Source organism: Schistocerca cancellata, chromosome 2 (genome assembly GCF_023864275.1).
Source record: "Schistocerca cancellata isolate TAMUIC-IGC-003103 chromosome 2, iqSchCanc2.1, whole genome shotgun sequence".
NCBI classification, from domain to species: domain Eukaryota; kingdom Metazoa; phylum Arthropoda; class Insecta; order Orthoptera; family Acrididae; genus Schistocerca; species Schistocerca cancellata.
The window spans coordinates 50,308,056-50,322,223 of NC_064627.1; the positions used below are offsets into that span (position 1 = coordinate 50,308,056).

At 37.6% G+C, this 14,168-nt stretch overlaps 1 protein-coding gene across 1 annotated transcript; it reads right to left on the bottom strand.

Moving 5' to 3' along the window:
• Window positions 1-6,973: 6,973 nt before the first annotated feature.
• On the bottom strand, window positions 6,974-10,939 carry LOC126161325 (ankyrin-3-like). Its single transcript, XM_049917080.1, has one exon. It carries the CDS (start codon window positions 10,778-10,780, stop codon window positions 8,768-8,770), a length of 2,013 nt encoding a protein of 670 aa, XP_049773037.1. The 5' UTR covers window positions 10,781-10,939; the 3' UTR covers window positions 6,974-8,767.
• Window positions 10,940-14,168: the final 3,229 nt, after the last annotated feature.

Here is a 14,168-nt window from a genome sequence, read left to right on the forward strand (position 1 = left end):
AGTACTCTCCACACACCATTCTGCAAAGTGTCTTTCATGGTTACTCTGATGAGTGGCACAAATACTGATGCAGCAGGCAATAATTACAAAACATAAGCAGTTTACATAGACATGATTAATATTTATTGCTTATACAAGACTTCACATACTGTCGGAAATATTCATTTCATTTCCTTATTTGCAAATACTCATGCCAGTTTAGAACCTTCTACCATCTGTATAACTTATATTGATGGCAACAGCAAAAACCTGTTAAATGCTGTGGTAAAGCATTATATACAAACAGTAGCAGCCACTGACATCAGTGAACTGTCAGGCATTAAACAACATACATGTCGGTCTAAAATCTTAAAAATTCTCATTTGAGAACGAGTTAACTCTAAAGATGATTGATTTTCCAATGGACTTCTCAAAGTAAGTGAAGCGACCACCTCACTGTTTGCTTAGAGTATTATGAAAGCAGCACAGATCCCTTAACACTGGAAGTACTGGAGAACACTGTCACCGTTCACCATGGCACCACTTAGTTCACTAAAGAACATCATTACTACAGTGTGAAAAAATAATGAAAATTCACTGCAATACAGGCAACGACGACAGTAATTCAGTAGATGTACAAAATATATGTTTCGAGTTTAATTTTAAATGTTCATTGATGAGGATATAGGACAATTTTCTCAAACATTTCCCAGAAACAAGAAGCCTATAGTAGGTTTATTTACAGTGCTCGCAATATTAAGACTAACTTATATAGTTACTGCATGATTCCCCCCCCCATTATCATTGGATTTGAACCCAGAGTGAACATTCGTGATGCCTTTTCATCACTCCAGACAGTGTTCCAAAAGCCACAATGATCTGCACAAGGCCTGAAGAGTTATTTCGTATGTTATACACTCTTTTAATGTACACGTTTTACAAGATCTGTCCCCACTTGTCTCTTTCTTTCTGCAGAAATTTCTGTGAGAAACATACTTACCTGGCAATATGACCCGACTGTAGACTGTCAGGAAAACACTGTACTTATTACAAATGAAACACCCTGTTCGTTGAAGAATACTGACAATAACTCTTCCCATGGAACAAAAGTACACTTTCACATGATACAATAAGAAATATTCTCTTCTGCTCAATGTACAACAGTTTATACTGTGTGGAAATAATAAATCATTCATCTGTTGTGCTAGAGTTTCAATGTTCTGCACAAATTATTAATTCTTTTGACTTAAGTCTAAATGCACTGAACTTGAAATTCTTTGTCAGTCTTCACTGGTAATGAATGGTAATGGCATAATGATGATGGACAACTGTGTTTACTTCAGATGAAGTGAAGCTCTATGTTTACGCTTATGAATGTGTCAGACTTGTCAAGAAGGAAAATATGTGTATTACCTAATAGGTCTATACATTTACTTAAGAAATGAGAACTCAATTAACAGTAACCAAAACATTCTTTATGCATACTTAGATACAGTATAGGTGCAGTACTGCTAAAGATTGTTCAACATACCATGCATTTCTATCTGAAAGAATTATGTAACACAATATGATAACAATATTATCAAAAGAACAGATTGCTACTCACCATATAGAAGAGACACCAAGTTGCAGACAAGCACAACAAAAAGACTGCCAAACATGTAATCTGCATAAGGACAGCTCACACAAACATGTCCACTGTCTCTGGCCACTGAGACTGGGCTCAGATGTGAAGATAACATGATAAAAAGGAAAACTAGCAGAACTAATACGCTTGTACAACACATTAAAATATGTTTAAGAATAACTTTCTTTCATTCTCGATAGAAATTTCAATGAAACAGGAATCAAGAATGTTTCTGAGGCAAATCATTGCACTCATGCGGTCTGACATCTTGTTCATCAGTGTTTCCCCCTTTCTTTATACACATCTAGTTTCATAGGACCAAACTGAGCAGCAAACTTCCATGGTCATTAAATCAGTCAGCATATAAAATTAATCAGATAGCAGTCTCAGAAACCTATTTTCGAAAGAATTATACACGATGATTCAACAGTATCTTACGCACTTTGTGGGTGTAATGTATGCATCAAAATAAGAAGAAAATCCTAAATAATGTTTTGCCTCAAATTATTTTAGTTCAGTGTTATGCAGTGGAGTAAGGATCACAAGTGCAACACAAAATTAAATCTTCTCAGAAAGCAACGACACAAAGGGACCTGAAAATCAAAACTACTACGAACTGTACATTTACTCCAGAACATATTTAAAATTATATCGATGTGGATAAACACAGTGATGTACTCAATGTCTTACTGCATTCTGAATGTTGCAGTCTTCATTCATCTTAGTGACTGTCCAGTATATCGCACTAAATGTTCACTGCTAAATGATGTTGATATCCTTGTGCTGTAGTCATGCGAGGATTCGCATACACCCACGCATGCATGTTATGAGCATTCACAATACCTACACATGCAAAGCCCGTCGACTGAACAGCGGATCAGCAGCATGGCACTCAAGTCATCACTGACAAAAATTCTGAAGTCTATAATAGCATACAGGTGTCTGCTTTTGTACCTTCTGGAGATGAAATGCATGGAATTGCTGTCTCTGAAATAGGTGCCATAAAATTGATTGAAAACCCCATACAGTGGCACATGTATGGTGGGTAATTATCATTGTATCTTCATCTACCATTTCAAGTATGTTACCAACATCCACTCCATCCGTTGAAACTGACCTAACTGTTGGCATACCACAAAGGCCACATTCCATTAAATGCCTGTCCACAGCTGTGAAATTCTGATGGTGTGGTACTCTTCTTTTTTGAAACATTTCGATACATTGTTGTCCTGATGCTCATGCATTGCCCTCTGGTGCACTGTAAAGGAGGTACATATCCATGTGTTCACCGTTTGAGTATGCCATCGTTCCATACACAATGACTGGAGTCTATGAACTACCAACAGAATGGTGCTCACTGTATGTCTATCAGTCGATAAGCAAGGGAAAACGACATGCCAAAATCCTGTACTGTCCCATGATGTAATGCCTACTACAAATGAAATTAAGTATCATAGCTCAGAAATAAAGCAGTTTCAAACAAAACTGTATTTAAAATTTTAATATTATATTTATGCATACATCACACACACTAGGTGTGGACAGTTACTTTTGAATCACCCTTATGAGCTCTTCTAGAAACATTTTTTTTTAAATTCATCTGCTATATTCAGAAAGTGGTTATTAAGTAGTGTACATACATCTGATTTATCAGTAACAGAAACATTTTTACTACGTACTGACTTTATATCATCAAACTTCTGTTGCTGACCAGAGACTTCTTTCATGACTGACAATATGGCTTTAATGTTATCCTAAGAATTAGCTTTTATTTATTTACATACCATATGGTTTTTCTTGGTAATAATTTTTTAAGCACCTTACAGTACTGTTTATGATGGGCTACTGCACCTTGATTGTGACCATTTTATGTTTATTGTCGACATAACCAGGATTATAAACATCCACCATTCTTGTTCCTTACTGAGGGTTAAAGAAATTGAATTATATTTAATATGTATGTCTACAAAATCCTTTTAGTGTTAAAATTTGTGCATCTTGGTCTGAAAGGCCATTTCCCAAGTAATGAAGAATGAGGAAATATTTTGTCTGTGGTTGTGATCTGTTCCTCTAAATGCTGGTTGGAAAGAATACAGTCTGCATCAGATGATATGAATTTAGGAGATGTTGCAACACTCTTTTCCTTGCACAGCCCCTTATAAAATTAATATTACAATCACCACATTTGTAGTAATTTATACAAAGTAAACCAAGAGCTTTCTCTTGAATGAACAGAAATCAGTGTTATGGGATCACTAAATCGAACTGCTCCTACACAACATTCGAAGGCCTGTTCAGTGAAGTGCTTTAATAATATGTCTGTAGACTCAAATGGAACACTGTTTTTCACATACATGGCCACTCCTAGACTCCACAGAGAAAAATAGCCAGCAAATCTGATAAAGGAGACCTCTGAATTGTCCTGCATCCTGATCAAGGAAACCTCTGAATTGTCACATATTTAAATGGTGTTGTAATATACCAATAATGTCAGAGTCAACACCCTTAAGCAGTCCACAAACTTTACCTCCAATACATCTTATATTTTGATGAAATATGCTAATCCCTTCACTACTTAAGATACCTGATTGAAGGTGGTGCCTTTGTTAGCTGCTCAAAGCAAGGATACCTATCAGCTGACTTTAGTCCAAAAAAGTGACAGCCCCAACTACTACAAGTGATCCCACCACTACAGTGTCACTTCTGAACTTTGCCAACCACCACCTCTACACTACATCATATTCAGCAAGCCACATAATGGTATCTGGGAAAGATACTTCTGATACCACTAACTGATCCCCCCGTCCCTGTTCCACTCACAAATGGCAGATAAGAAGAACCATTGTTGGTAAGCCTCTGTATTAACTCTAATTTCTCAATGAAGTCACTTTGCGAGAAGTATATGGGGGGAAGTAATGAGCTGTCCAACTCCTCATGGAAAGCGCTCTCTTGAAATTTTAGTATAGCGACACACAATGCCTCTCTTGTAATGTCTGCCACTGGAGTTTGTTGAGCATATCTGCAACACTCTCACACCGACTAAACGATCCTGTGATGCAACATGCTCCTCTGTTGGATCTTTTCTATCTCTTCTATCAGTCCTACCTGCTAGGGATCCCAGACTGATGAACTACACTCAAGATTTGATCAAACAAGTGCACTGTAAGCCACTTCCTTCATAGATGAGTTTCATTTCTTAAGAATCTTAGTTACATTTCTTAGGAATCTCAAGTCTGGTATCTGCTTTTCCTACTATTGTTTTAATGTGGTCAATCCACTGAAGGTCACTCTGGATAGTTACTCATAGATATTTTACAGTAGATACTGTTTCCAGCAGTTTGTCATCAATAGTGTAGTTATACAGTAGTGGATTTAATTTTCTATGTATGCACAATATGTTACACTAATTTATGATCGTCTGCACCTATCCTGTGGGTCATTATGCAAATTGATACTGTCCTCTGGAGTTGCTCCTTTGTCATACAAGAAAATCTACTAACCAACAGGTGGCAGGAGAATACAAATATAAAAAATATATGTACGCAAGTTTTTGGAGCCAGTGGCTCCTTCTTCTGGCAGAGGAGTTGAAGGGAAAAGAAGGGTGAAGGAAAAGGGCTGGTGAAAGACAGAAGCCACACCAGGATTTTGAAATTGAAGAATAATAATAGGCTCTCTAAAGCATACTTTGTAACTGTACAGTCTCTGCTGTTCTTTTGTGTGTATGAAAAACAGTTGTGTGTAGGTACAACAGATAATACAACATAGAAAATAAAGTTTTTCTTTTATTTTCTAGTGCTTGATTACCTGTAATATGACCCAATTCAGGAGTCCTAAAAAGCCAAATAATCACAGTACTGTTGACTTGGTTTACCTATTACTCATGACATGAATTGAAGACAAATGGAAGCTACAAAGGCCATGCATAGATGATGAGCAAGTGTTATATACAGATCTACAAGAAACTACGAATATTTCTATTTATCGAATACTTACAGGGTTATTCTTTTTCATGATTTCTGGGTTCAGAAATGTATTGGAGTTTTAACATAAGACTGTAATACTATTTTATTTATATTTTGTTCAGACAGCTGTGAAGAAAGCTTGTTACAAGGGCTGTTGTAATATGCACCACCACTCGAAGGTTCTTATATCAGTTGTAAGATATAATTTTTTGGGGTGTTGGAAAAGCAAACCACCTCAGAGTGTTCAAGCTACAGACAAAAATCATCAGAGCTATGATGGAAACACATAATAGCCATGCAAACCTTTATCTGTAAGCCTTGACTTAATACGTTCATCATTTCGAATTAAATTATTTTACACATATGAAGCCAGCCATAGATCAAACATGTTACTCTGTCATTGACTTACCTTGTTTGAAAATACCATGTATTACATGGTGTTGAAGCTTAGAAAATAAAATAAGGTCAAAGTTCAAGGACTGCAAACCACAGGACATTGAAAAGGTTAATGTTATTCCATTGTGGAAGATTTTATAAATTAGGAAGACAGCTAGCAGATAACTTTTTGTTTCTTTCTTTGTTTTTCTGCATAATAATCTTTGTCTTTGTTTGCTCTCTTTTTAATGGAGGCATGTGTTACTTTTTATATGTAGACTAAAAATGTATTCGAAAAGAAACAGTGTGGAAAAATTTAAGAAAGAGGAAGAAATGTAACACACATTTAGTTTTTATATAGTAATATGCTTATGTGCGCTTGTACTTACTGTCTTTTAACATCTGTTGTTTTTATATACCACTATGTTGGCACACAACTGTATTTACTGATGAGGCACCAAAGTTTCAATGAAATATTTGTATATAACATCTTGTGTGATAATAAAGATATTACTTCTACCTCAGCAAAACTTTATGTTCTGTGTAACATGCCAAGATGCTCTGTTGTTTGTACTCTGCGGTGATCAGCCAAGGACAAACAATCAGCCAAGAACAATGGAAATTATTTAAAAAATTTGAGTGGAAGTACAGGAATATCAGTTTCATCAGAACTATATCTAGTACATCAGCATAGTGTTTCTGGTCAATGAGTATGAACCCTTGTACAAGACTGTAGGAGACTCTCAGTATATTAGTGCATTTAAAAAGTTGTAGTTTTGCACTTTCTTTTAAAATCTTTCTTGTAACAGCAGCGTATGATGATGATTTTAATTCATTAATGCAAAACTGGAAGCACTTTGTATTTCTCTGTTAATGAATTAACCCTACACCTCACAAAGGCCGTATTTGCAATGAACATTAGGATGTGAAATTATCAACTGAACAAAGGATGGTACAGACTATGGACATTTTTCAGCTAATCATGGTATGTAAAAATGTTTCATTATGAACCTTCAGCTTTATTACAAAAAGGTTTGTACAAATCCTGATTCTATCACCAATTTCATATTAAGAAATAGAATTTGTATTGCATCACAAGATGAGTGACTACTAAGAAATAATAATAATGAATAATAATAATAATAAATGAATCAGATTTTCTTACATCTTATTACATGTAGTTATAAATATCAACATTGACTGAACAGTGAATACAAAATATTAACAGACCTGAGTCTCTGTGAACTATGGACAAAACTCTATAAAATGTACAAATTTTTCCTGGAATGCAATATAAAAGGAAAGTTTAACAAAATATGGGCAAGAATAACAATTACTGCAACAAACACCGTGTGCAAAAATCAGAGCCAAACAACCAGTACAAAAATAATTTACACCCTAATGATGTAGAAGAGAAGAGAATGTACTATTAAAAATGCTAATTAATTTTACCACCAAACAACCAATACAAAAATAGTCTACACTCTAATGATGGAGAAGACATGAGAACATGCTATTAAAAATGCTAATTAATTTTACTTTATGGGCACAATATCAGTTGACCCGGAAAACACAAGCAAACTCAGTTGTACATGTTCACACTTGAAAATATATCCTGTATTCCTTTGGGTACAACTTTTTAAATGACTGCCTGTAGATAAATTACAAGGGAAACATTTTGCTAAATGTATGCAGATATAAATAAAAAAATACAGTCAGCAGTATAAAAAACTAATTATGAATTAAATGTCATAATAATGGTTTGAATTATATCAACTCTGTAAATGGGAAAACTACCAGTCAACTGAATAATATTACATAACATATATTGCAGTGACTAAAACTTGAACCAATTTCAAAAATACCAGAATAATATTAAAGGAACTTTATTGTCTTCAATGTTCTACCAGATGGAATTAGGAAAGGACATGTTTAAGTTGACAATTTTGGTCAAACAAGACCTACTTTGAAAAAAAAAGAAGTGCAAATAAATTGACGTGGTATAACAATAAAAAGGTAAACATAATTATCTTCCATAGCTATGCTCTCACTGCCCTTACTGCAGCTCTTACGGTAGTACAAAATCTACTGAAATATATTTTCTTCATACCTCAATTCTGAGAAGGAAATGTGTGTGTTAGGAATGTTATTACATCCACAGTTTAACGTAAATGCCCTAACTGACAACAAGCTGTAGGTGGTAATTGTGGCTCATTATATTGCTTTGAGAAAGAAGCTTTCACTTGCTGAGGCAGCAAAGTGTACTGTTATTCTGTATTCAGTTTGTAGATGTCAACAGGGGCAGCAGAAGTTTATAGAAACTTTAACAAATCTTTTTACTTTAGCAAAAAGCTGCTGCAAGCATTTGTGACCCATAATAATATGCCAATGTATAAGCAATGCTTAGGAAATATGATACGCATCCAAAATGGTAATGGAGAGTATTCAGTAGAAAATTTAATCCTCTGATGTACTGAAGTCATATATTACCACTGAAAAACAAAAAAATTACAAGAAATATAACATTGATGTACCAAGTTGTTGTAGCAAGTACCCATTTAATTTGCCGTTTACTAGTTATGTCTCTGTCCTGCTGTTACACACATGAAAAAATCAATAAACATTACGATATGTTAAACACTTCATACAGCCATATAACTTCAATTAGTCCCTGACTTTCTACTGTTAACACCGATACAGTACTGGAAGTATTCACCTTGAATCACTTCTGAAAACATGTGTATTAACACACGAAAATATTTATTATATTGACAACTAGGGTATGTCACACAAAACAATTCAAAACTTTGTGAAAATATTGGTCTTAGTTTTTCTTCAGCAATCTGACAACTTCAGTTGCTATTTCCTTATGTTGATTTTTAATTGCTACTTGCACCAGGGTATCTCCTTCTTCATTGCGGCAGTTGGTAATTGCTGAAAATTCCATACTCTTCTTTTCTTTCAAAGACTGCAATTCTTTCAAGTGTCCAGTTTTACCTTTCTTGAATGCTTGAAAGAAATCAGTAACAGACTGCAATAGCTTGACGGTGTGACGATGAGCTCCATTGTCAGCAAAAGACAAGGGAGTTTCTTTGCTCTCACTTTTGATGTCATAGGATGCTCCGTGTGAAAGCAGGGCACATACAATTTTGTAATAGCCCAATTTTGCTGCGTAATGCAATGGTGCCAGCAGAGTTTTTCCATGAATCATATTTACAGCAGCTCCATGATCAAGAAGAAAACTGACGATACGAATATGTCCTTCACAGATAGCGTGGATAAGTGGTGTTCCAAACGTGACACTTCTACAGTTTAGGACTGCCCCATTGTCCACACAGCTTTTCACACGGTCAAAACTCCCTGCTTTGATAGCAGGAAATAAATTCTCCGTTACGTTTAAGACAACGATGAGGGGCAAGTTGAGCCGCATGATGGTATAATCTTTCAGCGATAGGCTCTTACCGGATCCGAATGGAATGTTGACGTCTATGTAAGCTCCACTGTCAAGCAGACGTTTTGTAATGGTAACATTGCCTGACTTGACCGCTATATGTACTGGCAACTCATCCTTTTCATTTCGAGCATTTACTAGAGCTCCGCTAGCAACAAGAGATTTCATTACGTCCACTCTGGAACGTATGTCGTTATCTTCGGAGTCGGTCAGTGGAACGCCAGTTTCGGCTACGAAATGTATAGGTGTCCACTTGGCTTCGTCAGCAGCATTTACGTTTGCCCCTTTCTTCGTGAGGAACTCAACAACGGCAACATGTCCACATGCAGCGGCAAAATGAAGTGGGGTGCTGTTCCTAGCATCGGTGCAGTTAACGCGTGCTCCGTGAGTGACCAGTAATTTCACTATCTCCAAATCGCCGTTTACAGCAGCCGTATGCAGAGGCGTTCTCCCGTTTTTGTTACACACATTAACGTCAGGCTTGCCCTGAAGCAGAACTCGAACTATATCTGGAGAGCGGTTTTCGACTGCGGAATGCATGGGACTACTTCCATCTGTCGCCGTCACATTCACATCCGCCCCATCTTTAATAAGCTGTTTAATCACATTGATCGATCGGTCGCATTTTATTGCCAAATGTAGTGCAGTGTAACCGTCTTTAGTCTTGATGTTAACGTCTGCGCCGCGTTTTACCAAGATGTGTGTCACTAGGATATGATTCCTGATAACCGACACATGCAGCGGTGTTTCGCCAGTGAAAGACTTTGCATTAATTTTCGCTCCTCTATCTAGCAGATTCGTCACTACTAAAACATTTCCACGTCTGCAAGCCACGTGCAGTGGCGTCAAACAGTGTGGACCTGCGACATCGAACTGCGCTCCTGACCGGAGCAACAACAATGCACTGTCTGTCTGATCAGATACAATAGCAAGGAACAGTGGCGTAATTTTCTGTGCGTCACAAGCATCTTTATCTGCTCCAGCTCTTAGAAGTCTACTGACTACACTCGCTCCGCCTTCGACAGCAGCTACGTGAAGCGGTGTCACACCTAGAGATGTCACACTATTAACTTTAGCTCCCGCATCAATCAGTGCACATATGATTACGAGATGATTTGTCTCGGCCGCGATGTGCAAAGGTGTCACATTAAATTCTATCTGAGAATGGTATGTCACACCTATCGATCCAGCGTTTACATCGCATCCATATTTGACAAGTTCTTTAACAATATGAACATGGCCCCAGAAAATCGCGACGTGTAGCGGCCTTACCTTACGATCGTCTTCGACATCAATATTTCCACCTTTTCGAATCAAATGCACAAGCTTCTCCAACTCACCACTACCTGCAGCGAAATGAAGAGCACTGACGCTTTTGGCAGACATAGTGCAACACTTCACTCGTAACACTACTCACATACAGTTCACTAACGTCTTATTCCGCAACGCGCGCACCTATAACTACCATAAGACCAGTGTTACAGTACCGGTAAAGTACAAGTTAACAGATATCTATTGTGTCAGTACCTAACAGGCTAAGCAACACTGCGGCATGTAGAGAATTGGAATGTACTTGGCTGTAATTTAATATCTAAACGTGCAATGCAACTAACTATTTGTCCTACAGCAAACCCATAATATACCACATGAAAGAAAGTTATTGTTTTCAATGCCACTAATAAACGGCTATTACCTTATTGCAGAATTTCATGCATGTGAAATTTCGCGATTCACATTACAGTGTTGGTACTCTGCAGACTTTTGTCGAAACCTTCAAGCTAGCGACGATGCGCAGCAACCCAAGATCGACTACGGGGAAACCCCGATACGAGAAACGACTTCAAGGCTTACACAGTATCGATATAGGATGCCTCTATCGCAAACTCGGTAGCTTGCTGCCACAAACTGTTGCTGTGGTCGACGTTATGACGCGCGAGAGATTTATGAAACGTATCAACAAGTATTTCGAACGCTTTACTTGGTAAATGTCGGCCAAGGAAAATGAAATGCTATGTTTAGCAGCTATGGGATTTGTTTTCCAATGCTTTTATTGGGAGATGTTGGCTGTTTACAGAGGAAGGGCCCGGACCTAAACTATCTGCTAATTTCTGAAAGAGTAGGCTATGTAATTTTAGAACTATCTTTGACCAGCTAAAAAATTAAGTAGTTTTCTGCATTTACAACAATCCTCTGCGAACTATTACGAAGTGTTGAGCAATTGCCGTTCCATTCGCTGTGCTGGAAGACTGCTTTAATGCCTCGCGATGTAATTAATATAATCCTGTATGTTCAAGAATCTGCACATACCGGTAAATGTTCATCAACTAATAATAATAATAATAATAATTTGTTTATACCAGTGGTAAGTATATCGCTTTGGCATAACTATAAAAAATTCCAATCGAGAGAAATAATGGTACATCATTTGATAAACACTTGTCCGAAAATTTGAGAAATACATTTGTTAAGCAATTGATTTACAAACTGCAAAAGCAATAAACTCTCTAAGCATGCCGTAATTTACACGATATAACACCAAAGTGTGCTCTTTGTTTTTCACGTATTAACACTATGGTTGGGAACACAGATCCGCAAACGTATTACGGAAGTTTCCGATTCCACCCATCTGCTTGTTACCCATGACGTCATCAGTGTGGCGAAAATGGCTATTCTAAGCGTCTCGAATATGGCGCCTATGATGTCACTACATACACACGGCAGCAAACACGAAAATACATATACATAAGACAATAGCATCTCCTTCCAAAAATACAATCAATCTAACGGGACAACCGCGGGAAATTGGGGACGTATGGGTGGGGACAAGCTAAATATAAGAGTAAAATAACACACCACAATCCTAAAACACACAAAATTAAAACAAAACAAAAATATTTAAAAAAAAATATCTACAGGAATCGGACACTTCCCTTGACCTATAAAGGTCAACCACAGCTGACATTACAAAAACACCAAAACCTACAGCAAAATCTACGAAAATGGGAAATGGACATTTCCCTTGACCTATATAGCTGAACCACAGCTGACGGTACCGAAACACCAATACCTACAACTAACACTACGAAAACTGGAATTGGTCATTTCCCTTGACCTATATAGGTCAACCATAACTATTGATACCAAAACGACAACGCCTACAACTACGAAATGAAAACCAAAACCACAACACCCCAAAAATTTATTAATTAAAACACATTCAATGCACAATAAATACACAAGACATTACAACTCGAGTAAACTAGACCCAGAAAAACGATTATTTACCACCAAGAAATTCAGGTGCTGAAGAGTAGGTTGGCCATGCCAAACACACACACACACACACACACACACACACACACACACACACACACACACACAGGGGTGCATGCTGACGCTGCCACATGTACCCGAGATGAAGGAACTCTTGGTCAACCTCACGTTCTCGCGACAAATATTACACTTTACAATCTCAGCGATTAGCCCAAGTAACTCCTCCCCCATCTCCGACCACAACATAGCACTGTTATATTTCATCGCCCTATCCATACCTAACAACAGAAGCCACACAATAAATTAAACATCTTACCGCACCACAAACACAAACCAATAACACCTAACGAAAATGCCAAACACATAAACAAAAAAAAAAATTAATTGATAATCACTGAAAACCTTACATTCCGAACAACAAACACTGCCGACGACTTCACACATCCAACACCAAGGCTCAAATAAACTCAATACAAAAGTTACATTCAGCACATACACACACACCACCAGAGGGCACCTTCAAACACAACAACATGACATCTACAAACACAACCAACTAATAAACTCCACGCCGTAATAGCGTCACACACTTAAATCATGGGTCAAAGCAGACGGATGCTTCCATTGACCTGTAGCTGCAGGATGCCAACAGATCAGATGGCGGGGACAGAGTGTCAAGCAAGCTATTGAAATGTACCCTGTGCTGAACACAACTAGTTAGTAATTTCTAGAATTCCTTGCCATTTTCAAGATAATAAATTTTGGTGCTAGTTTATCCTTAGAAAGTTAAGACGAGAGATTTAGAAATTGATGTGTGTCCAACTATAAATGATTTTATTAAAATGTTCTGTAGAAGCCGGTCGGAGTGGCCGAGCGGTTCTAGGTGCTACAGTCTGGAACCACGCGACCACTACGGTCGCAGGTTCGAATCCTGCCTCCGGCATGGATGTGTGTGATGTCCTTAGGTTAGTTAGGTTTAAGTAGTTCTAAGTTCTAGGGGACTGATGACCACAGCAGTTAAGTCCCATAGTGCTCAGAGCCATTTTTTGTTCTGTAGAAGTGGGAGGAGGGTGTTCATGTTCCACATGACTCCATCCCCCCTGCCACCCCCCCCCCCCCCCCCACCACGCCCTACATTTTGGATCCTCACCTACATGTTTCATTCATACTGCCAATTACTTCTATTTGGTAAGTGACCCAGAAAGTTTGCTACCCAGTGCCAGTGTATTCTTGGATGGGTCATACAAGGGTTTTGTGGGCAATCTTTGTAGACAGATTGCACTTATACAGCAGCTTATCATGTTTTACACACTACTGAGTGTATGTGGCCATTCCATTTCATATGACTAATTGTTAAACCCAGGTATTGATATGAGATGTCTGATTCCAGTTGTGACTCCCTGCCTGATAATGTAGTCACAGGTTACTGTGTTTTTACGTTTTGTTAAGTGCACAATTTTAGATTTTTAAACATTCAAAACAAGTTGCCAACATTTATACC